Source organism: Centropristis striata, chromosome 11 (assembly GCF_030273125.1).
Source record: "Centropristis striata isolate RG_2023a ecotype Rhode Island chromosome 11, C.striata_1.0, whole genome shotgun sequence".
Classification (NCBI taxonomy): domain Eukaryota; kingdom Metazoa; phylum Chordata; class Actinopteri; order Perciformes; family Serranidae; genus Centropristis; species Centropristis striata.
In genome coordinates, this window is record NC_081527.1 from 4,113,834 (window position 1) to 4,140,605 (window position 26,772).

Sequence of the window (26,772 nt, forward strand, 5' to 3'; positions counted from 1 at the left end):
TTTGTATTTCTTTTATTTATCTATCAAATCAAAGTCAAGGACCTCTTAGAAGCAAACATCCCATTTAAACAGTTTTGTGTTAAGATGCAACATCAATTATTATTTTCTCAACTTTGTTCTCTTCATCAGCTGCGTGTCTTCAAGCTGGCTAAGTCCTGGCCCACTCTCAACACTCTGATCAAGATCATCGGAAACTCGGTGGGCGCCCTGGGGAACCTGACGCTGGTGTTGGCCATCATCGTCTTCATCTTCGCCGTGGTGGGCATGCAACTGTTTGGCAAGAACTACCAGGACTGTGTGTGTAAGATCGCCATCGACTGCCAGCTGCCTCGCTGGCACATGAAGGACTTCTTTCACTCCTTCCTGATCGTGTTCAGGGTTCTGTGTGGCGAATGGATTGAGACGATGTGGGATTGTATGGAAGTGGCCGGGCAGCCGCTCTGTATCCTGGTCTTCATGTTGGTCATGGTCATAGGGAACCTGGTGGTGAGTACTGACATCTTGATTTAGATTGAGTTTTTGGGGTTTACCCTCTTTGAAATGTGCCAAGACTGTGTTTGTCATTGTGTGCTTTCTTAGATTTTAGCCATCACCCTTCACCATGAAAAACTCTTCTGGGCTTGTGCTAGGGTGGCCGTTTCCTTCACATAAAAAAAGCAGAGTTGTACTCTGACTAGCTCGATGCTTGTCAGTGCTAGCATGTCTCTCGATAGCTACATCACTTCGACATGATGTACAAAAAAAATGAAACTCATCCCTCTTACTTCTTGTAACAAACCCGTGTTCTCTTGGCCATTCCGGGTTAAAGGAGCTCTTTTGCTTTGGCATTTGTAACCAATGAAATTACTTATTTTGACACAGCTTTTTTAAACACACATTTTAGCCAATAAGTATTAAACTAACAAGGTAACGGGTCAAAAAGCGTACCTTTTTTGTTAGTTTCTCAAAAGGAGGACAAATGAGTGTCCTGCGCCGGACAGGGCATTTAAAAGCCGGACTGTCCGGCCTAAAGCCGGACAAATGGCCACACTAGCTTGTGCACACACATTTGGGTATCTAAATGTGTCTAACAACCCCAACCACAAAAAGTGAAATAAGACGACCCAGTCAGCTTTTTGAGAGCTGCCTATATCAGAAAACATGGGATTCAACAAGACAATCAGATTAGACTTCCCTTTCTATGTCACATGGAGGCTCATCATAAAATACCGCCCCATATCTCAGTATATCCATCTAGAGCCCAAAAGACTACCTTTGCAAATGTGCATCATGTCTTTCTTGCAAGCCAATCTTAGCAGACTGGGCTTTTTTTCCCTAAAATGGAGTGTTTTAGACAGAGGGACAGAAGTTTTTTCACATTTAGGCACGTAAACATGTCCCCTTCGAAGTGAAAGTTTATATGCTTGACCAATCTCCATTATCAGGAGGAAGCAGTGGGGATTGAGGCTCGGGATGTTGGGAAGTATTGAAAGACAGACAAACATATTGTTTTGCCTTTTTATTGGATTTGTTGACAATGACAACACTAAAGCACATCACCAGGCAGATAACAGGAAGTCTCCTCAGGGATAAATTCAATCAAAAAATCAAAGCAACCAACTGTAATCCAAATGATGATGTCATGAGTAATCAGGGATTATGCTGCACCAATGAGAGTTGGTGATTCCACATTATGAGGATGGGACATCCTCGGACAGTTGTTGGTGCCCGCTTGTGATTTGGTTTTCTCTGATATCTGATATGGTTTTTACTCATTTTTTCCTTCAGCGCCCTTGAACAAGCATTGTCGCTGAGGAAGAGATTGTGTCACACTGTCACGCTAACTGTCTTGCAGATTAGCATTAGCAGGCTGTAAAACAGATCATGTCTGGACAACATATAAGCCATCTGTTTTGCCTCCTGAGTAAGATATGTATTATCTGCACACGCTGCCGTGCAAACCGTAGCCGACGGACACTCTGCAGCTTTACCGCAGCCTCATGTCCAACAGGGCTGAATGTTTTATCCACCGCTAATGAACTAAGCCTTATGGGAGAAATTGTGACCTAAGTACTGTACAAAGGATCAGCCAAGGCCACAGAGTGTTCTCGCTGTGCTTCCACTCTTTGTTTATTGCAGCGTGTACATCATTGCATGCAGATGTTTCTGTAAAAGACGAGGTAATCTGTGTGACAGCTCTGTTTTACACACTGCTGGGCCATAGGAAGAACATGCATATTTGTTGGTCCACTCATATGGTGATTTGTTGATTTTCCAGCTGTGATTTGTAAGTTAACCCTTTGGAGTTTGGGGCAATTTTGTCAGTTTTGGACGTCTTTACTATGACGTGTTGTTGGTATCATTGTTTTCAGCACAACCTCACCTTTATGACCTGATTTTTTTTTTTCCATTTTGACTTCCTGGATCAACATTTTGAACACAAAAAAATAATTACAAAAAAACACACATATAACACACAAAAACACACATGTAACACAAAAAACACTTTTTTTAAATTTTTTTTTACAAAAACACACATATAACACACAAAAAACACATTTTTTTTATATTTTTACAAAAACACACATAAAACACAAAAAATACAAAAAACACACAACCCCCCGCCCAAAAAAAGCACACAAAAACACACAAAATGACAAAAAACACACGTAAAAACACACTCAAAACACACAAAAACACATCAAAAACATAAAAAAATGACAAAAAAACACACACAAACGCATATGAAACACACAAAATGAATGCACACTGCAAAATTAGAAAATTATCTGCAAAAAAAAAGTAAAATCATGTTACTACACTTGCTACAAAAGGGTTGGTGCATTAAATTGGACATGGAAACTTGTGGAAAAGCCAAAACTTTAGAGTTCAGCTGACAGCAGGGAAAGATGCTGCTGAACGTTTTTACGTGACGTCATGAAGAAGTCAAAGTGCTCCGGAGCTCTCGTGGACTCCAGAGGGTTCAGGAGAGCATCCAGGAGCACAGGCAGCGAGCAGTTGCTGCATTTATCCACAGTCAGTGTGTGGTTTAGTGCTGCTGGAATTATTGGGACTCAACACATTTTTCTCCATTGAGTTTGGCCCACATCCTCTAATGCCACCTAACTAAACTCCTGTTTCTAGATAATTGAAAATCGCTTGGATTTCAGCTCATAAATGATGTCATGCACTGTAAAAAAAAAAATCTGTTTAATTTACGGTAAAATACCGGCAGCTGTGGTTGCCAGAACATCACCGTAAAAAATACAGTGAGCTTATGTAAATGTAAATATCAGCAAAAACTGTAATTTATACAGAATAATCCCATTACTTTTAGGATAATTGTTTCATCATGGTATTTCTCCATTAACTTTACATGAAAGTGTTATATTTTTACAGCAAAACTGTGTGTTTTCTACAGTTTATGGCGGTAGAATTTAAAGTTTTATACTATTGTTTGATTTAAAGTAATTAAAAGTATCTACTACGGTGATGTACAATGTTTAATTTTACGACCTATTTCTGATGCAATTTGACAGTTTTTTACTGTAATTTAAACAAACATTTTTTACAGTGTGGCGACACGGTGAATACTTGACTTGCTAGATTTACTAACCTTTCCTGGTGTTTTAGTTGTCTAGGACAATGGGGCAATCCTCACTGCTGAGCCCTGACAAAGCATGAAAACAGGCTGACAGCGAGTGGATTTCCGTCTCACGCTATGCACATATTAGAATACTATTATATAATGAAGTATGAGCATCGTCTGCATCGCAATCAATTTCAGTTCTGTCACATCATTTTTTTAAAACCCTGTCAGGCTTTTTAAAAAATGGAGCAAGGCTTTAGACGTGGAGGTCCTGTTGGATCTGGTTCAAACACCTGTTCCCAGCATGCCCTCTGTTCCCTCTGCCATTACATGCTAGTTTGTTCCTCGTTTAATCCTATTCTCTGAAATGTATCTGTCTGACGGAAATGTTTTAAAACCTTTTTGGTTAACTCAAAAAATGTTGTTACTCTTTGCCTGGTTTATCACTGACACTGTTTTTCGTGCACATCTATTAATGGAGCTATTTAACCTAAAATATCTATGCATGCATAATGGCATTTTTATGCATTTCCTGACATTTTATACAGCAACTTAATGTCCAAAATATTTAATTTGTCCAAATCTAAGGAGTTGGAGTGTACCTGTTTATCATGTCTCTCCAAAATAAAAATAAAAAGTGTTTAATAAATTAAACAGTGTATTTTTCAGCTCTAACAATAAACTGTATCAAATAAGTGCACGTAGCCATGGTGACAAGTTACCATGGTAGCAAATTGTCAATTGCCAGTTGACATAACATATTATGAAAATGTTTATTAGGGGAATAAATCTAAATCAGGTCATTTTCTCATAGATTCTACGTGATCTGACTTCTTTTTGCAACCAGTTGAGTCGCCCCCTGCTGGCCATCAGGAAGAATGCAGGTTTAAGGCACATTTGCTTCAGATTCTAGGCCTGGAGGTTTCCACTTAGCTCTAAATTAGGCTGCATGATGTTATAATGCCCGTCTATCCAACGGTTATGTTAAAATTAATAACATTTTAATAACATTTTCATTGGCTGCTTGTTTAAATTTGGCGTTTTCCTCCTCTTCCACTATCTCCGCTGTGTATTTTACAGGGACACCATCATCCTGGGCTCAGTGCCGCACAAGGCGACGGTGGTTAGTTTGAAGAAATACAAACAAGCTGAAGTGTTTCTCCAATGCTGTGGAGTTGTATCTGGCTTTGAGAGATTAGATTTTTATTAAATATACTGTACTATAATACTCTGGCTAAGCAGCCGTGGACATTTAGCTTCAGCCTCTCTAGTATAATAGCCTAATATTCATGTAGCCATCATGACTTTTGTTTTTGAAACAAATCAGCTAAAACATTAAAAAGTAAGCTGGAGATGCCGTTTTCATCTGTTAGCATTAGCTTAAGCTAACTAGCTACATCTGATAAAACATCTAGTGACAGCCAACAAAAAAAATTGTTAGCTGCTAGAACGAATAAGACTGTTCTACTGAGATTGTTGAGTATTAAAGCTATCATGGATATTTTTGTGAACTGCATTTTGTGCCATGCCAGAAAAACTTTTTATTTTTTACGGTAAAATATGGAATAAAATGGCAATCTTAAACGTGAAATCAACAGTGCTAATATCTTTTTACCATAATATTAGAAAAAATTGCACCGTATTTATTACGGTAAAGTTCTGGCAATCACAGCTGCTGGTTTTTTACCGTAGAAACAACAGTTTTTTTTTACAGTGTATCCTGGTGGTTTGAGGCCAGATCAAACCTTCTGACTCATTTAAGGAAGACATAACCCTCAATTGTGTCAAAATGAGAAGAAAAAAGTTGAGGTCATGGAAAAAAGGCAAAATAACAAGAAAATAGTCTAAATAATGAGAAAAAAGTTGAAGTCATGAGAAAAAAGTCAAAATTAAAAAAAAGTTGAAATCATGAAAAAAGGTCAAAATGAGAAGAAGAAAGTTGAAGTCAAGAGAAATAGTTCAAAATTAGAAAAAAACTCGAAATCACAAAAAAAGTCAATATAACGAGAAAATTGTCAAAATAATGAAAAAAGTTGAAGAAACCCAAAAAAGTCAAAATAATGAGAAAATAATCAAAAAAGGTTAAGTCACGAGAAAAAGTCAAAATGAAAAGAAAAAAGTTGAAATCATGAATGAAAGGTCAAAATGAGAATAAGAAAGTCGAAGTCACGAAAAAACAAGTCAAAATAACAAGAAAAAAGTTGAATTCGAGAAAAAAGTCAAAAGGAAAAAAAACATCTAAATCATGAAAAAAGGTAAAAATAAGAAGAAAAAAGTCGAGGTCATGGGAAAATAGTCAAAATAATAATAATAATGTGAAGAATTCCCTTTAAATGCTCTTTCTGCCCATTCAGTTGAACTGACAAATGAGACCTCCAGTGAGCGTGTAGTTGGGGCAAAGATCGTTCTTCTTCTGGACTTTAATGGACAGAAACCTCCAGAGAACATGAATCAGGAAAGCTGTTTATCCAAGAGATTATCTAGGATGCTTAGGGGCGAGAAGGTCGGAGGGCGTTCATCACTAATCATCTGCTCATGCTCCCCATCACACACACACACACACACACACACACACACACACACACACACACACACACACACGTGCTCCAGTGCAGAGATGTGCTGCATGCTGCTGCTCTCTAAGCTAGCAGACAGATTACTTGTGGAGTTGGATGCTTGGAAACTTGAGTTCAATGTGTCTGAAAGCAGCTGAAGCGTATGTTTCTAAACATATCTGGGTAAAATATTTACTACGCAGGATTTCCCACTGTTGACAAAATGTACTTATGCTAAAGCTTAGAGGCTACCCTGTGCTCTGATTAGTAAAGAAAGACAAATCCTGATATAAATCCATTGTAAATGCAGCAATGAAATTACATTGGAAATGAATGTGGGTCATGCTTGACCCATGTTGTGTATTAGAAGGTGTTTATATGTTGCGCATCAAAGGGTGAAACAATATTTTAAGCATTTGTTAATGATTTCCAAATGATTTATATAGCTTTAAGAAAATGGTTGTAAAACATCTATAAAGATTCAATATGTAGACCTAATTGTAGTACTTTCCATCCATCCATCCATTTTCCTCCGCTTATCCGGGGCCGGGTCGCGGAGGCAACAGGTTAAGCAGGGCATTCCAGACGTCCCTTTGTAAATGGTTAATATTTGGTTTATTCACCATCTATAAACATAACTTAGATCAGTGATTCCCAGGGGGGCGGCAAAGATCCACGGGGGGTCGCAAATCCGTCTTGATTTTAAGGGATGTAATAAATCTAATGTGTTTGAATATAGATGAGTCAGCATTTAATTCATTAGTGGGACAAAAACAAATCCCTACAGAAAAGTTTAAAAATAAAGGCTATATCGTGAGAATAAGGACATGTGTAACATCCCTCCTGCAGTATACACAGGTAACCTCACCTAGCGGTAACCCCACCTAGCGGTAACCTCACCTAGCGGTAACCTCACCTAGTGGTAACCTCACCTAGCGGTAACCTCACCTAGCGGTAACCTCACCTAGAGGTAACCTCACCTAACAGCAGAAACACAGAGCTAAAGGAAAAATGGCGAAGCGTCAGGGAGACGAAAATGCTGAATATCTCCAAAAGAAAAAGAGAGGGTACCATGAAAGTCACATTGAGTTCGGCTTCATAGAAGGTAGATAGAATGGTAAAAATGTGGGTCCCTCAAATAAAAGGTTGGGAACCACTGACTTAGATGGTTATTGTAAAGTGTGACCCAATGTTTAAATATTTCTCCTAGTTTTTAACAACACATTTGTGTCAACAGGTGCTGAATCTCTTCCTGGCTCTGCTGCTCAGCTCCTTCAGCTCTGACAACCTCTCTGCTCCGGACGAAGACGGCGACCTGAACAACATCCAGATCGCCATCGCCCGCATCCACTCCGGCTTCTCCTGGTTCAGCACCTGCGTCATCGACGTCTGCAACCGCAGCCTGAAGCGCCGGAAGCAGAAGGCCAAAGACGGCGGTCAGGGCCTGAAGCTGGTCGGGAACCACGTGGAATGCAACGGTGGCGTGTTTGGACGCTACGGAGAGAAGTACGTCATCCCGGAGGAGGACAGCTACATGACCAACCCTAACCTGACCGTCATCGTGCCCATCGCACCCGGAGAGTCAGATGTGGAGTTTCTAGAGGAGGAGGAGATTTCTGAGTCATCAGAGGACGAAGACAACAAGCCGGTGAGTTTATTTTTAACCTCCAGATGTACAGGATCATCTCAATAAATTAGAATATGATGGAAAAGTTCATTCCAGTAGTTCAAGTCAAACAGCTCCAACCAAGTATTGAGTCATATAGATGGACAGACTTTTAGAGGCCAACATTTACATATTAAACATAAACATAAACACATAAAATTGGTCTTTTGTAATATTTTAGGTCTTAATTAAATGTAAGCCATAATCATTATAATTAGAAGAAATTAAATAAATTAAGACATGAAGTGTTTCATTCTGTGTGTAATGGATCTATATAATGTATTATTTCCACTTTTTGAATTGAATTACTGACATAAATAAACTTTTCTATGATATTCTAATTTATTGAGATGCACCTGTATTTGTTAACACTGGACTTGAACCTCACAGTAAGAGGGCCGCCGGTTCGACTCCGGCCTGTGGCTCTTCTCTTTGGAGTTAGCACGTTCTCCCCGTGTCAGCGTGGGTTCTTACCGGGTCCAAAAACAATTCTACAGTCCAAAAACATGCACTTACTTACTTAGGCACTGTTGCTTGGTTGGTAGAGCGGTCACCCACTGATCGGAGGGTTGGTGGTTTGATCCCCGACCTTGTCAGCCTACATGTTGAAGTATCCTTGAGCAAGATACTGAACCCCAAATGGCTCCAGATGCTGCGTTCATCAGTGTGTGAATGAATTCCCAATGGTGGCAGGTGGCACCGTTTAGGGTAGCCTCTGCCACCAGTATGAATGTGTGTGTGAACGGGTGAATGACCGCAGTCTGTATTGTAAAGAGCTTTGAGTGGTCGCAAAGTGACTAGAAAAGCAATATATAAGTGCAGGTACATTTACCATTTACCATTTAATTGGTGACTCTAAATTACCCGTAGGAGTGAATGAGCGTGACTGTCTGTCTCTATATGTCAGCCCTGTCCAGGGTAAACCTCGCCTCTCGCCCAATGTCAGCTGGGATCGGTTACAGCCCCCTACGACCCGAGTGTGGATAAGCGGTTACGGATAATGAATGGATGAATGAATGGAGTTGAACATGGTTGACTGTTGTCTTTATTGTATTATTGTTGTGAAAAAGTGATCTGCTAGTCAGGGAAGCAGATTGGATTTTTGAACTGGGGGGACGAAGCTGTCAGCAAATTATTTCAACTCAATTAGTTATTTTTCCACTCCATGCCTTAACCCAAATATGTTTTATTTAAGCATTTTTAAATGAACTGTAGTGTAAACAACCAACATATTAACATAAAAGAAGTTTTTACATGAAATTCCTATTGCAGGCAAACAAATTTACTGACTTGAAGCTGACTCAATGAAGGACCCTGAAACATCTCTCCTCCTTTCATCACCCTCAACATACTGCTGGGCAACTTCTTGTCTGTCAGGATTTTCTGAGACTATGATGGGGCACCGAAACAAAGTCTGGGGGTCCGGGGGCCATGCTCCCCCGGAGAACATTTTTGCCCTAAAAGCCTAAATTTGGTGCCTCTGGCACATTCAAATGCCACTATTCCATCTTAATCATTGCATATTTTAATGAATTATTGTAAAGGATAATAAGGGTTCTTATATGTTTTATTTAAGGCGTCATATTTTGACAGTCTTCTTGCAAATTCTGTGGTGGATTCTGCTAACACATCCATGTGCTCTTATTTTGAAAGCTACATGTGTTTGCTTTTATTTTGAAGGCGTGTCTAACATGTTCTTACAGCAACGCCTAATGGTGCGTTATATTAACACTGAAAGTCACAAATTGGAACAACGTTGAAAATTCTGACTTTGTGTAGGCCTTGAACACACCATTAGCAGCCGGACTCTCTATGTGTGCCCTTATAATTGAAAAAACATAATGCAGTGCCATAAAGGCTTCCCGACATGGTAGAAAAAGTTTCTGCATGCTGGTGCACAGTTTTGCATGTTCAGCTGCTTTGCTGTGGAGGAAATCATTATGTTCCACTAGAGATCAATTAGTAGATTTAACTGAAAATGCACTAAATAAACAAGGTGGTCTCTACTTTAATTAGTAACTCTTTATATAATAGTTTTCAGGCAAAATGAAGAACGCTGAAAAAATACAGTATTAAATGATCAACAGTGTAGCTTTTATGCAAATATACAGTGTTTTTATTCTGTTTTTAAGCTTATTAACATTGTTGCCGTATTATTTACAGCGTAAGAAATCAAATATTTAAAAAAAAAGAAAGGTATATTTAAATTATGAGATTCGGCAATTTAGCTTGATGTTGCTTCGACTCCAGTTTTAGGTGAAATAACAGCCACCAAGTCGCAGATTCAAATCAGTTTCCAAACATCTAATTGTGATTTGCTGCTGCTATTGTCATTCAGAAAGAAGGAAGAGCCCAGTGAGAGGGGAGGGACATGGGCAGCTGAGGTTAATCTGGCAAACAGACATGGTGATTTCTGATGGAGAGCAGTGTCCTTGTGAGGCAAATATTGTGTTGGAATCTAAATGTTTTATTTAACTGTTAAACAACTCGAGCAATATCAGCGATAAACAATGTAATGTCATGCAGGGTACATCAGGCACAAAGTCTCAGAACCATAGACTGTATATAAATAATGGACGCAGTCACCGTCACGTCTGGTTGGTTTGTGGCCCGTTGGAAGCCTCGAGTTCAGCGTTACACTCGTCGCCATCTTGTGTCGCCATCTTGTTTCCGATACGGGGAGCAGAGCATATTTGGTGAAGTGAAAATACAGTGAAAGGGTCAAAGTTATGAGACCAAACCGCTAAACTAGGTGAGGTTGCCGCTAGGTGAGGTTACCGCTAGGTGAGGTTACCACTATGTGAGGTTACCTCTAGGTGAGTTTACCCCTAGGTGAGGTTACCGCTAGGTGAGGTTACCTCTAGGTGAGGTTACCACTAGGTGAGGTTACCGCTAGATGAGGTTACCTCTAGGTGAGGTTACCTCTAGGTGAGGTTACCGCTAGGCAAGGTTACCGCTAGGCAAGGTTACCACTATGTGAGGTTACCTCTAGGTGAGGTTACCGCTAGGTGAGGTTACCACTAGGCGAGGTTACCACTATATGAGGTTACCGCTAGGTGAGGTTACCACTATGTGAGGTTACCGCTAGGTGAGGTTACCTCTAGGTGAGGTTACCACTATGTGAGGTTACCACTAGGCGAGGTTACCACTAGGTGAGGTTACCTCTAGGTGAGGTTACCTCTAGGTGAGGTTACCGCTAGGTGAGGTTACCTCTAGGTGAGGTTACCGCTGGGTGAGGTTACCTCTAGGTGAGGTTACCTGTGTATACTGCAGGAGGGATGTTACACATGTCCTTATTCTTGCGATATAGCCTTTATTTTTAAACTTTTCTATAGTGATTTTTCAATTTAAATAAATGAATAAACGTTTAATGTAGCCCTTATTTAGTTGTTTTTGTCCCACTAATGAATTAAATGCTGACTCATCTATATTTAACACATTAGATTTATTACATCCCTTAAAATCAAGAGGGCTTTGCGACCCCCCGTGGATCTTTGGCGCCCCCCCGTTGGGAATCACTGCCATAGAGGGTTAATAATTAGCCAGCATGCATTATCTATTATCATATGGTAAGATGTTATTGTTCCCTTTGACCCAGCTGGTCTCCTGCTGCCTGTTCCTCCTGTCTCTCCTGTTTCTCCTGCTGCCTGTATCTCCATGTTCTCCTGTTTCTCCTGTTCCTCCTGGCCTCCTGGTCTGTCTCCTGTGGGTGGAGGCTGTGTTGAGGTGGAGGGAGTGTCTCTGCTGTCCTCTCTGGCAGGCCGACAGCAGCAGCCAGATGTGGATCCAGAGCAGATTAAAGAGCCACAGCTGAGCAGAGCAGAGCTGAGCGGCTGCAGTCTGGCTCTCTCTCTTCCTGTTTCTATTTCCCTGCCGTGCTCCGCTCCACACCACCAGAATTAGGCATCAAGGAAAATGGAAATGAAAAAAAAAACAAAAAAAACAGCCCTCCATCAGCTTAACTGGGCATCAGCAGCTGCTCAGCCGTAAAGAAGGATACATTTTACATGTGTGGAGCTTTGAACACACAGTACAAATGGCAAGATTGCTCTTATTAAGAAGTTGAGTATGAATAAAATTTGACTTAACCCCTTTTTTAAGGCTAAAGACATATCTAAAGTAAAAGTACTTGTTATGCAGAATGGACCCACTCAGATTGTTTTATATATGGGTCAATGACGTGATCTAACCCAGTGTCAGTTGGTGTAACCAGTAATTTTATCCCCATAAAAATCCGATTATATACAGGGAAATAAATGTGAACTAAAATGAGAAAAAATACAATCCACGTTTACATTGCAACACTATGGTATATAACATTTTTTTACATAATTTGTCAAAACTTTTGAAAAAAATTGTTGTTTTTAGAATATGTTCTGCTCAATATTGACGAAATGTGTAAATGTAGAAATACTAAAAAAACAAATTAAATTTGATGTTTTTTAAAATGAAGTAATTATATGTAAAAGTCCACTTAAATACAATGTAGGTGGATGAAGAATATAATATTTATCTTTTTTTTTCTTAAGGCTAAAGATGTTACTGAGAAAGAAAGGAATCCATTGGTACCAGTCATGTCATGCTACTTATTATAGTTATTTAACCTCCAAATAAATATACAAATATAATACAATAATAATATAATATAATTAAAAATATAAATAACGAGTTTTGCAAGGACAAAAACTGGCAAAATGGTTTCTTGGGGTACCCAGAAGTCTCTCCTTCACATGTCAAACATGTCCACTTTATGCTAATCACATGCAGTTTTTACATGCATAACAAATGTCTTATTTTTGATATTGTATTTACTTATTTCTGCCTACTGGGGTCCATAAACAGTCCTGGAATTGGACTTGGAAAGCATAAATTACCCATGACTAGAAAGCTGAGACTCCTGTGGATTCAATGAGCCTGTTTTATTCATGCATGATGATGTCATAGTCCCCATATTAGCATTTTATTGCACTGAGAGTCTGGACCTCAGTGTATAAAATGAATCACAGTCTCATGAAACTTTATAACCACAAACTAGAGACCTGAACTAGAGTATTCAGAGGATGGAAGACTAGTTTATGAACAATAAGGGGGTTTCTCAGCAGTTTACACAACAGTAGAAAAATGCAATTCTTGCAGAAATGTCCAAAAAGTCAAAAAGTGTTTAAACCAAATCACAGAATGGTGGGATTTCTATAGAGTTCCTCAAAAGTTTTGTGTCTTAATGTGATATTTTGGAGGGTTTTTTTGTTTGTTTTGTTTTTTCTTGAGTGGTAAAAGTTAAATGTAGCACCAAATGTGTGTAACAAATTATATCAATCCCAAAATTGCACATATTAATTGGACATGAGACAGGCCACCACAAACTTCTATCATAATGATCTAATACTCACAATTTATTTTAAGATCAACTAGAAAAACTTGACACAATGTTGACACAATGAGCTGCATCTCACACTAATCTTAAAATCCCAACTTTTTAGAGTATGCAAACCACTTTATATATCGTCTACTGTTGGCCCTCCATCTACCCTTCCCCTCTCAAATAATAAGGGGTTAAAGATTATGTATTAAATGTATCAAAGACTGCATGCATGACGCAATAATTGTCTTAAAAAACGTAATAAGAACACATTCTCTCTGCTCTGTCTGTGGTGCTGCTGCTAATCTGGCCTCCAGGTTCTGTGGATGCTCTTTAATGCTGGATTAGACTTTGTACCAGTTTATAGGATTGAAGCTGCACCTCTGTCCTATAAATCGTGTTAAATATAAACATGTTGCTGTTACAACACGCGGAAATCTCATCAAAATCTGTGTTGAAGCTCAGATTGAAAGACAAGGCGGTGTGTGTAGGTGTGTTTTGATGGGATCAGTCTCCACTACATGCAGGGCAGAGAAAGGCTTCTAAACCTGTCAGTGTGTTTGACATGAGGCCACGCCCACACCAGTGATGTCACAGCAGGGTGATAGAAAACACTCTCAATATCCATCCATGTATGGGGATAATTAATCGATGATCGATTAGTGGTCGTTAAGAATTTGGTCGATTGCGAGGAATTTTTAATAAATCTGTGTATTTTTTTATTTTTATTTTATCTCTGACTTTGAAACAACGTCAATCAGCCAATGAGCTGAGAATTAAGTTGGATAAAGCTTCAGTTTGCAAACTGAAAGCTGCAATAACAATTATAAAACACACAGAAATACAAGAGGATTCATTGGAGCAAAACCAAGAATATCTCATTTATGTGTTGGGGGATTTTTTTTAGTTCTATTACACCCTTAAATATTGTGGTTATTGCTCATTTATGACTGATGAAAGTCAGGTTGTAGCTTGCAGTTTAACTAAATGTTGGATAAAAACAATGTTCCTCACTTCGACTTTACTCTCCTTATTTTGACTTTATTTTCATTATTTCGACTCTATTCTCAACATCTCAACTTTATTCTCGACATTTTGACCACAGTTTGCAAACTGAAAGTTGCAATAACAATTATAAAACACACAGAAATACAAGGGAAATAATTGGAGCAAAACTATCTTACTGTATCAAACCTTGGTAGCATGAATTACTGAGTTTAATTTGATCCAAAACTTATTTAAACACAAAACACATTTAAATATGAAGATTACTGTGGAAACTAACCTCATGTCTCTTTGGAGGCTAAAACATAAAACATTGAACTTCTTGATGTTTTCTTTACAGTTTAATCTCACTGAGTCAGTTTTATGATCAACAGGAAGTCACTTTTCGTCCTTTCAAAATAAAAGCGTTTGTTATCAAAACAGGCTTTTGTATAGTTCTGTATATATATCTTCTATTTCGCCCATGTATGCATGTTTTTACACATACTGGAGTATGTCTAAACACAGTAAATAATCGATTAATTGATATTTAATGTTATAGATGCTCCAGTTGGCAGGTTTCTTCCAAACACTCATCCCTACATCCAACTGTATTCATGCTATTCATGCATGTAAGAGCTCACTACTGCTTCATACACTGCTGAATGAAAATCTGAGTGATAAACTGGTTGGTAATCTCTTGTGGGGGGGACATTTGGAACAGTTTTCCCTCCAAAATAAGGGAATGTCCCACTTACTCTTCTAAGTAAGTAAGTAGGTAAACTTTATTTATATAGCACCTTTCACAGACAGAAGTCACAAAGTGCTTCACATAGAAATCATACACATAACATAAAAATGTACATACAAGTTTTAAAAGACCAAAACAACAGCAATTTAAACAACCATAACAGTCCCAAAACAATTAATCAAAAGCCTGAACAAATAAAAATGTCTTAAAAATGCCTTCTTTTAAAGGAAATCTGAAACAATGGCTCAAATCACATCAAAAGTGTGACCACTAACTGGACTTGAGACAAATTGAACATTACTTTTTATTGCATAGTTATATCCTGTCTGGGTCTGTTATGTGTTGTGTTGTGTGTGTGTGTGTGTGTGTGTGTGTGTGTGTGTGTGTGTGTGTGTGTGTGTTGTCTCCTCTATTTGTATCTTACCTATGTACTTGCTGTCTTTTACACTTGTATTTCTTTTTATTTTTTTAGGGACTACGGATGCAAACTAGCAGCCTTGCTATAATCCGGCATATTTACAAAGATGTTTTTCGATGTTCATTAATGTGCACTGTCCCTATCCAAACATTAAAAAAAAGTAAAGTAATAAATAAAGTAACAGTGAGACTTGTAACTACAGGAGAAGGTCAGCCTATCAGAGGGCAGCACGGTGGATCTGAGGAAGCCTGGAGAAGAGTTGGACAACTTCTCAGAGCTGGGAGACGACAGCATGGAGCCGGAGGAATGTTTCCCTGAATGTGAGCAGAGAGAAAACTGAAACTGTTTTACAATGTTCTTTCTATTATTCAGGCAACTTAGCTAAATAAAGGGGGCACGCTGGACAAAAGCACCACATTTTTTCAACATGCTCTCCATCAAAAGAAGTTTCAATTTTTGATGGGAGCCACTTCATCAAGATTGTGGATCTGAGATGGCAGCCATATAAAATCTATGAGAACCAATATATCTTCTAAAGCCACTTAGAAGGTCAATCTTGGTGTCAAAATCTACATTTTCTGGGTCAAGGAGTCCATTTAAGCTATTGAGAATATCACTAGATGATTATTTGATCAAATAGATATGTTCACTTAGGCCATGTATTTATGTTATTTCCAACTCAGTTCCTAAGCAGTCGGATATATATTAATCTAGATCAGGGATGATAATGTTAATAAGCATCTTGTAAGGACTTACAAGGGCCTTATTACTTGTTAATTAATGGTTATTACAAGGACCTTAATATAAAGCGTTACCGATTAGTTTACTGTGAAGTTAAAGGGACACTATGCTCCGTGTTTACCCAGGAGCTTGCCATGTAAGAGTATCTTTCTATGTGTGATTATTCTACATACTGTACCAGTTCTTACTGTGTCCGTTATGATAGTAATTACATTTACTAAACTTTATATATCCACACTGTAATAGATTAGTTGGTAACGCTTTATAATAAGGTCCTTAATAACCATTAATTAACAAGTAATCCTGAAAAATGTATATTTTGGCACCAAGATTGACCTTCTTAGTTGATATATCGCTTCTCATAGATTTTATATGGCTGACATATAAGCCTCCTGACTCCATGGAGTTCTTCCTTCCTCTGCCTTCTTTCCTCTCAGTCTGCCTGAGACACTGCCACTGCTGTGAGGTGGACACCAGCCGGGGGCTGGGCCAGGCCTGGTGGAGGCTGAGGAAGACCTGCTACCAGATCGTGGAGCACAGCTGGTTCGAGACCTTCATCATCTTCATGATCCTGCTCAGCAGCGGGGCTCTGGTACGGAAAACTCTTATTGATTCATTTAGTTTTAGTTAGTTTTGTAACCACACAATACAGTTTCAGTTAGTTATCGTTTTTTTAAAAACTCTAGTTTTTATTTTTATTTCAGTTAACGAAAATGTTTTTTCAATTCTAGTTTTCGTTATTTCGTTAGTTTCCGTTAACTATAATAACCTTGCTAATCACAGGCAGCCGTTCTTACCTTTGACAATAAAAGCCCCAGATAACTGTATAACAGAGGGAACTGAAATTCACTCAGAGCATTTTTTTTATTCACGGTCGCCCATATAGTTAGAATAAAATATTTATTTATTTATTTATTTATTTATTTATTTATTTATTTATTTCAACTTTATTCTCATCATCTCAACTTTATTTTCATTATTTCGACTTTATTCTCGTCACTTCAGTTTTATTCTTCTAATTTCAACTTTATTCTCGACATCTCAACTTTATTTTCAACATCAACATCTCAACTTTATTTTCATTATTTCTACTTTTTTCTTGTTATTTCGACTTTACTCTCAACATCTCAAATTTATTCTCATCATCTCGACATCTCGACTTTTTTCTCGTCATTTCGACTTTTTCTCAAACTGCACAGTGAAAAAAAAAATCCTCCTCTCATTATTTTTTTCTCTTACCTGGCCCCGAATCCTCTTCCATCCTTGTTAAACTCTGCCCCCATTTACTTTTATTTATTAAGATTTTTCTCTTCATCCACTGATGAGGCATGTAAGAAAAAGACATTTTTTCCTGAAGAATCCAGTGTAACACAAAACTGTCTTCTTCAGGGTTAGATATTTCGGTAACACTTTACAATAACCATCTAAGTAATATTTATAGATGGTTTATAAACCAATTATTAACCATTTACAAAATTCTATACATATTTAATCTTTAAATGTTTTCAACCAATTTCTTAAAGGTCTATGAATCATTTTGTAATCATTTACGTACCTAATATGGTGTTAAAATTGTTATAATGAGTGCAAAACTATTAATAAACCAATAATTATAATGTAATTGTTTGTTTATGATAAAGTAACTATCAACTTACATTAATATACCTTCTATTTGGCATTTATAAATTATAGTTCAACATTAATACATTTTCTATTTACAATTCTAAATGGCCTATATACGGTTTATAAATGGTGATTAAACATTAATAAACTATCTGCTTACCATTTATAAATCTAAAAAGGTCTATTTACCATAGATATATATTATATATATATATATATATATTATACACCTCTATATATACATTTATATGCATTTTAAAACCTTTAAATACCATTATTACACTCTAAATTCATTTATATGCCTTTATACACTTCTAAATACATTTATAACCTTTATAGGCCTCTAAATCTGTTTATATACCTTTTATGACCTTTAAATACATTTATACGTATGTACGTTTATACAGCTTTGTATACCTTTAATCACCTCCTTTATACTATGTTGCCGACAATGTTACCAACAACCATACATTTTTAAATGATGGTTATTGTAAAGTGTTACCGATATTTCTTTAAAATTCAACTGAAATCAAGTCGTTCTGTTGTGTTTTCTCACCTCTTTGGCTCTTCTCATGCAGGCGTTTGAAGATATCTACATCGAGAAGAGGAAAGTGGTTAAAGTGGTGTTAGAGTACGCCGATAAGGTCTTCTCCTACATCTTCGTGCTGGAGATGTTCCTCAAGTGGATCGCGTACGGCTTCAAGAAATATTTCACCAACTACTGGTGCTGGCTCGACTTTCTCATCGTGGATGTAAGTGAACATTTGCACGTCTTTGTCACAAAATGCTGGTTTAACGTGTGAGAACGGAGGAGAAACCCTTTCACTGTCGTTGAATGTTGCCTTTCATGTTTGTGGGACTTACAGCTTGGTGAGTGTCACATTATTTACAGGAAAGCACTTTAAAATCCATTTCTGCTTTACAACAACCAGACACCTTCATGACTCCCACCATCAGCTGCTCCTCGCCAAAATAAAACTCTTTTACAATCTGGATTATTTCACTAGAAATATTCAAATAAATTAAAGTTAATTAAATGTGGAATGCCATTTAAGTCGGTATTAAATAAATATATAAATGTAAAAAATGTGCTGAAGAAATTTTGACTTTATTCTCAACATCTCAACTTTATTCTCGTAATTTCAATTTTATTCTTGTTATTTCGACTTTATTCTCGTAATTTCGATTTTATTCTTGTTATTTCGACTTTATTCTCGTAATTTCGATTTTATTCTCGTAATTTCGACTTTATTCTCGTAATTTCGACTTTATTCTTGTTATTTCTACTTTATTCTCGTAATTTCAACTTTATTCTCGTAATTTCAACTTTATTCTCGTTATTTCAACTTCATTCTCGTAATTTCGACTTTATTCTCGTAATTTCGATTTTATTCTTGTTATTTCGACTTTATTCTCGTAATTTCGATTTTATTCTTGTTATTTCGACTTTATTCTCGTAATTTCGACTTTATTCTTGTTATTTCTACTTTATTCTCGTAATTTCGACTTTATTCTCGTAATTTCAACTTTATTCTCCATATTTCAACTTTATTCTCCATATTTCAACTTTATTTATTGGACAAACACATGTGTAAATAGACTTTCTGGATTATTTCACTAGAAATATTCAAATAAATTAAAGTTAATTAAATGTGGAATGCCATTTAAGTCAGTATTAAATCAATATATAAATGTAAAAAATGTGCTGAAGAAATAAATACATGTGCCTATGAAATACATCCTGGATTAAATAAATATATTAACATACATACATATAGAAATGATTTAATAAAGTTATAAAATACATTTTAAAAGTAGATATTTTAAAAAGCATGTTTTTTATTTGTTTTCTTTCAGGGGACAATTATTTCATTTATTACAATATTTTTATTTATTGCATTAAGAAATTAGATTAAAAAAGACAATGTGGTGTGAGGAAATAAAAGTCAAATGAATTGAATAAGTGTTAAATTTTGAAACAATAGTGGGAATAAATCAATTTGGAATTATGAAAAAAAAGTCTTCTAAAAAATGTATGTAGAATTATAAAATGAAAATCTCTTGAAATAAATAAATGTGGAATTATGGAAAAAAAATTCCCTTAAATAAATGGATGTGGAATTATTAATTTAAATTCCCTTTATTTAAATACATTTGGAATTATGAAATAAAGGTCCCTAGAACAAAAATAAATGTAGAATAATAAAAGTAGCGAAAAGTCCACTTTAATAATTGGATGTTGAATTATGTAATAAAAGTCTCCTTAAAAAATAAATGTAGAATAATAAAATAAAAATCTCCTGAAAAATATAAATATAGAATTATCAAATAAAAATCTCCTGAAATAAATAAATGTAGAATTATAAAATAAAAATCTCCTGAAATAAATAAATGTTGAATCATATTTAAAAAATCTCCTGAAAAATATCAATGTAGAATTGTAAAATAAAAATCTCCTAAATAAAAATAAATGTTGAATTATAAAATAAAAATCTCCTGAATTAAATAAATGTGGCATTATGAAAAAAAATCCCCTAAAATAAATGGATGTGGAATTTAAATTCCCTTTATATAAATACATTTGGAATTATGAAATAAAGGTCCCCTAAGAAAAAAATTATGTTTATTAATAAACTTGGAATTATGTAATAAAAGCCCCATGAAAAAAATAAATGTAAAATTATTTCAACATAAATCTCCTGAAAGAAAGAAATGTGTCATAATAAAAAAAGTCCCTTTAAATAAATGGATCTGCTAAAAATCCCCTAAAGTAAATCAAAGTAATCCTTAATGTAATTTTAAACAAATAAATAACTTATTTATTTGTTTAATATTGACTTAAATTGTATTCCACGGCTACATTGTACAATTTTCCAAAGTGCTTCAGTGATGGGAGTCATGTTGCTTGATGTAAACTAGGGCTGGGCGAAATATCAATATAAAAGATATATCGATATATTTTTAAACGTGATGTGGAATTAGACCATATCGCAAATATCGATATAGTTCAATTTTCTTTCTTTCTTTATATATAAATGCTGCCCTTACTAGGGTTTGTCATATTTAGTTGTTTTGTAATGTTCGTTATTTTTTTCTCATATAAATATAATTATTTCTGGCCATATGATTCTCTAATATGTTTCTACAGACTATAATTGACCCATTTTAAGCATTTTTTTTTAACCATTTTTGACAAAAATAGACATACTATAGTGGTAACAAGCTGATTTCCTAACCTCTAGGCCACAGACCACACATATATATATTTTTTAGCTACTTTCGGACAAACTATACCACCAGTGGCCTATTTTATTTTTATTTAAGATATTTTTTTATTTAAATGTGTACTTTATGGAGCTTTGATTTTTTTTTTTTTTAAAGGTACTCCTGTTTTTTTCGATTTTATTCTTGTCATTTTCGACTTTATTGTCGTTATTTCAACTTTATTCTCGTCATTTCAACTTTATTCTTGACATCTCGATTTTATTCTTGTTATTTTGACTTTATTCTTGTGATTTCAACTTTATTCTCGTAATTTCAAGTTTATTCTCGTTATTTCGACTTTATTCTCGTAATTTCAACTTTATTCTCGTTATTTCGACTTTATTCTCAACATCTCAACTTTATTCTCGTCATTTCGATTTTATTCTAGTTATTTTGACTTTATTCTCGTAATTTCAACTTTATTCTCGTAATTTCAACTTTATTCTCGTTATTTCGACTTTATTCTCGTAATTTCAACTTTATTCTCGTAATTTCAACTTTATTCTTGTTATTTCGACTTTATTCTCGTAATTTCAACTTTATTCTCGTTATTTCGACTTTATTCTCGTTATTTCGACTTTATTGTCGTAATTTCAACTTTATTCTCGTAATTTCAACTTTATTCTCGTAATTTCGATTTTATTCTTGTTATTTCAACTTTATTCTCGTAATTTCGACTTTATTCTCGCAATTTCAACTTTATTCTCGTTATTTCAACTTTATTCTCGTTATTTCAACTTTATTCTCATTATTTCAACTTTATTCTAAACATTATTATTTAAATGTGCACTTTATGGAGCTTTGATTTTTTTTTTAAAAGGTACTCCTGTTTTTTTCTACTTTAGTCTCATAATTTCGACTTTATTCTCGTCATCTCGAATTTATTCTCGTAATTTCGATTTATTCTAAACATTTCAACTTTATTATCGACTTTATTCTCATAATTTCTACTTTATTCTTGTCATTTCGACTTTATTCTTATTTTTTCAACTTTATTCTCGTTATTTAACTTTATTCTAAACATTTCAACTTTATTATCGACTTTATTCTCAATATTTCAACTTTATTCTCATTATTTCAACTTTATTCTAAACATTTCAACTTTATTATCAACTTTATTCTCGTTATTTCAACTATATTCTAAACATTTCAACTTTATTATCGACTATATTCTCGTTATTTCGACTTTATTCTCATTATTTCAACTTTATTATCGACTACATTCTCTTTATTTCAACTTTATTCTAAACATTTCAACTTTATTATCGAGCTTTGATTTTTTTTTTTCTTTTGATTTTTCTCCTGTTGTTATACAGTATTAATATCCACTTAAATAAACAGTGTCAATAAAACTACTTGTATTCAGCCTAAATATATGAGGATATGCCTTCTGGTCCATATCGCCCAGCCCTAATAAAATAATATAACAGACTGTTAGAGTGGGTGAAGTGGGTGTGGCCTGTGGTGGTCGTGGTGTCGTGGCGAGGCGTGCAGCCTTGACTTGACTTGCTCTGATCTCACCTGCTGTTACACAGATCGCCACAGACCGCTCTGTTGTTAGGGTAAGTTGTAGTTAGCAGGTCCAGGTGAGTATGGATGGGAAAAACTTGCATCTGCCTCACAAATGCTTCTGTGTTCCTTCACTCGTAAGTGCTTTCTGTTGTGATATCAAAAGCCACCGTCTTGTGTCCAAACAGACGCTCTTCTTAAGAAGCGCACAAATATTAAAAACTGCTCTCATAACAATCTTTCAGTCTTTGAATCAGCTGCTTCAGGACCTTGGCTTTTATATCAAAAACAAATGCAGTGCCATTGACGCTAAGGTTTATCTACAGAAGATTTAAACAGCTTATTAAACCTCTAAAATGTTGCTGAACAAACACTTTACTCAATTTAGAAATTCACCGGTTGAGCTCAGGTCTAAAGTGTTTTATTTTATGTCTGTTTAGAAAAGAAAAAAAAAAGACAAATCATGTTGATAGCTGCAACTCCAGTTTCTCTCTACAAAAACTACCACTTTACTTTGTTTCCAGCCTTTTTTTTTTGTCTTTTTCTGTCTGTACTTTCTTGGAGCCAAAGACTAAAACAGTTTTGAGTATCTTCTTTAGATATATTGGACAAACACATGTGTAAATAGACTTTTATAAAGAAATTGAGACCATTGGGACCTTATTAATCCTAAATTGGTTTTTAATGAAGTTATTGGATCAATTTGACGCAAATTGGAAAAAAAAATTGGCAAAGATAGATATAAATTCTTTATAAAACTCCCTCTATTTGATATATATACATATTTTATATGCATATATAGCTGAGTATGCATTCATGGACACTGTTTGTCCATATGTGCATACTGGTCTGTGTTTTGTCATCAGTCATGACATGAATTTCTTCCATTTATATCACGCCATTTCCATTCATAGCTGTCATCCACGGGTCATTCAACAGCGGAATACCATTTTGTTTTGTCCGTTTTGGATGTAGAATAGAGTGGAAATCAAAATTTGCTAAAAAAATAAATAAATATACACAACAACCAAACTGAATCTAAACCTCAAAAATAAATAATTGTGTTCCTAACTGTGGAATGTCCCAAAATACAAAAAAAAAATATGGCTCTTCAGATGTTTTCTACCTATCTTTCATGGTCTTTTATATTTATTCTTCAAAAGTGTAAAAGATGTAATTGCTAAAAAGAAAACTATATGCAGTTTCTTATCTAATATGTTGATAAATATGGACAATTTTGCTTTATTCAGCGCTTTTGACAAGGTTTCTGTTGGTCCTCTTGTGTTATAAAGAGAGATTTTGCTACTTTCCCACCAGGTTTAAACATGATCAATAACTGACAGATAAATCTGAATCCATGTTCTGATTCTCACCGTCCCCTCGTCTCTCTATTCTCCATACAGGTGTCTCTGATCAGCCTGGTAGCGAACTCACTGGGATACTCCGACTTCGCTGCCATCAAGTCTCTGAGGACTCTACGAGCTCTGAGACCTCTCAGAGCTCTGTCCAGATTTGAGGGCATGCGGGTGAGAAATGACAAATCTCTTCTACAAACAAGTTTCTGCAGTATATTGCTGATAAATCCATTGATTATTACCTCCACCACAGAGTTTATATCTTCACTCTAGTTTGTTCGTTATTGTTGTAGTTTTGAAGACAAGTTGTTCTGTAAAGATGTTGACATATGTACTGTATTCTTTACGGAAGTATTCTGGTAACCACAGCTGCCAGTTTTTTTCTGTAAAAACAACGGGACATTTTTACAGTGTACAATACCGTTTCAGTTTTTAAAAAACTCGTTTTTATTTTTATTTCAGTTAACGAAAATGTTTTTTCAATTCTAGTAGTTATTTCGTTAGTTTTCGTTATTTCGTTTTCGTTAGTTTTCGTAAATTTTTTAGTTAGTTTTCGTTATTTCGTTAGTGTTCGTTAACTATAATAAGCTTGTTGTGAGACTAACCTGTCTGTCTCTCTGGTCTCCTCAGGTGGTGGTGAACGCTCTGATCGGAGCCATCCCCTCCATCATGAACGTTCTGCTCGTCTGTCTCATCTTCTGGCTCATCTTCAGCATCATGGGCGTCAACCTGTTCGCCGGGAAGTTTGGGAAGTGTGTGAACAGAACGGGCTTCATCCACAGCGTGTCGGCCGTCAACAACAAGTCAGAATGTCTCTCCATGAACGACACGCAGTTCTACTGGACCAAAGTTAAGGTCAACTTTGATAACGTGGGACTGGGATACCTCTCCCTGCTGCAAGTGGTGAGTTCTACTCTGCTGCTCTGTTTGAACGTTTTTCAATAGATAGATACGTAGATAGATAGATAGATAGATAGATAGATAGATAGATAGATAGATAGATAGATAGATAGATAGATAGATAGATAGATAGATGGATGGATGGATGATAGATGGATGGATGGATGGATGGATGGATGATAGATGGATGGATGATAGATGGATGGATGGATGGATGGATGGATGGATGGATGGATGGATGGATAGATGGATGGATGGGTGGATGGATGGATGGATGATAGATGGATGGATGGATGGAGGGATGATAGATGGATGGATGGATGGATGGATGGATGGATGATAGATGGATGGATGGATGGATGGATGGATGGATGGATGGATGGATGATAGATGGATGGATGGATGGAGGGATGATAGATGGATGGATGGATGGATGGATGGATGGATGATAGATGGATGGATGATACATGGATGGATGGATGATAGATGGATGGATGGATGGATGATAGATAGATAGATAGATAGATAGATAGATAGATAGATAGATAGATTGATAGATTGATTGATTGATTGATTGATTGATTGATTGATTGATTACTTTATTCATCCCCAAAGGGAAATTCGGTTTTCACAGCAGTCCGGTATTCAAGTACAATAAAATACAATAGAATAAAATACTGAGGTAGCATAAATAAAAACAAAAATAGAAAAAAACACAGAATAGAACAAGAACAAGGACACTTAGGAAGTTAAAAAAAGAACATCAGTTGGTAGGATGGTTGGCAGATGATGGTAATAATTAAATAATAAATAATAATAATTAAAATAATTAAACTAATTAAACAATAGTGTTCAGAGGTCCAAAGGGATATCTTGTTGGGAAGTTGTCCAAATGATGCTACAACGTCTATTTATAAAGGAAGTTTTGGCGATTTTCACGTGTCATGACATGTTGCTTCATATTTATGTCACAAAGAGACATCAAATAATAATCTGTCTTTTACCGATACACTGCCACATTTTCATTTTTTTACTATCTGAATTGAAAATTTCGATCAATCCTTAATGGAAGTCGCCATCATTTCATAATTTGTTCTCACTTTTAAGTGTTGTTTAAAAGGCAGCACCCCAAAATTGTAGTTGCACAATCACAGTAAAGGGCCATTTCTCTGGGGGGAAGTTGTTTTAAAAAAATACAAATAATGAATAATGAATGAAAATTGGCTCTCTGGGTTCCCACAAGTCTCCTTTTTACATGCAGTCATGGAAAAAATGATTAGATCAATCTTTTTTTCTTCAGTTTCTTGTTCATTTTAATGCCTGGTACAACTAAAGGTACATTTGTTTAGACAAATATAATGATAATAACAAAAATAACTGATAAGAGTTTGATTTAAGAGCTGATATCTAGACATTTAACATGGTTTTATTGATAATGATTTTAATTATTATATAGAAAACCATGAAAAATGTCTAGATATCAGCTCTTAAATCAAACTCTTATCAGCTATTTTTTGTTGTTATCATTATATATTTTTTTCGAAACAAATGTACCTTTAGTTGTACCAGGCATTAAAATGGGTGGTCTAATATTTTTTTCCATGACTGAACATGCCTACTACTTTATGCTGATGACAAACATTAATTTAAACCAGGTGCTGTTCACGAATCAGAACATGTTGTGTTATAAATACACTGTATTGTATGTTTGGGGGTAACACTTTACAATAACCAACTAAGTTATGTTTATAGATGGTTTATAAACCAATTATTAACCATTTACTACATATTTAATCTTTAAATGTTTTCAACCAATTTCTTAAATGTATATGAATCTTTTCTAAATCATTAACATACTTAATATGGTGTTAAAAATGTTATAATGAGTGCAACTTAAACTATTAATAAACTAATAATTATAATTTAATTGTTTCTTAATGGTAAAGTAACTATAAACTTACATTGATATAACATCTATTTGCCATTTATAAATTACTTAGTTAGATAAACATTAATAAATTATCTATTTACCATTCTAAATGGCCTATATGCAGTATATAAATGATGATTAAACATTAA

The 26,772-nt window shown here is 35.5% G+C and overlaps 1 protein-coding gene across 1 annotated transcript in view; it reads left to right on the top strand.

The window, feature by feature from the left end:
* LOC131980207 (sodium channel protein type 4 subunit alpha B-like) overlaps nt 1-26,772 on the top strand; it is a 107,471-nt gene that overhangs the window by 69,821 nt on the left and 10,878 nt on the right. Inside the window, exons 16-22 of the mRNA XM_059344420.1 lie at nt 130-486; nt 7,361-7,771; nt 15,504-15,621; nt 16,480-16,634; nt 18,244-18,417; nt 23,842-23,964; nt 24,424-24,696. Of these exons, the coding sequence (XP_059200403.1) occupies nt 130-486; nt 7,361-7,771; nt 15,504-15,621; nt 16,480-16,634; nt 18,244-18,417; nt 23,842-23,964; nt 24,424-24,696 (1,611 nt within the window). The remainder of the gene's footprint in view (nt 1-129; nt 487-7,360; nt 7,772-15,503; nt 15,622-16,479; nt 16,635-18,243; nt 18,418-23,841; nt 23,965-24,423; nt 24,697-26,772) is intronic.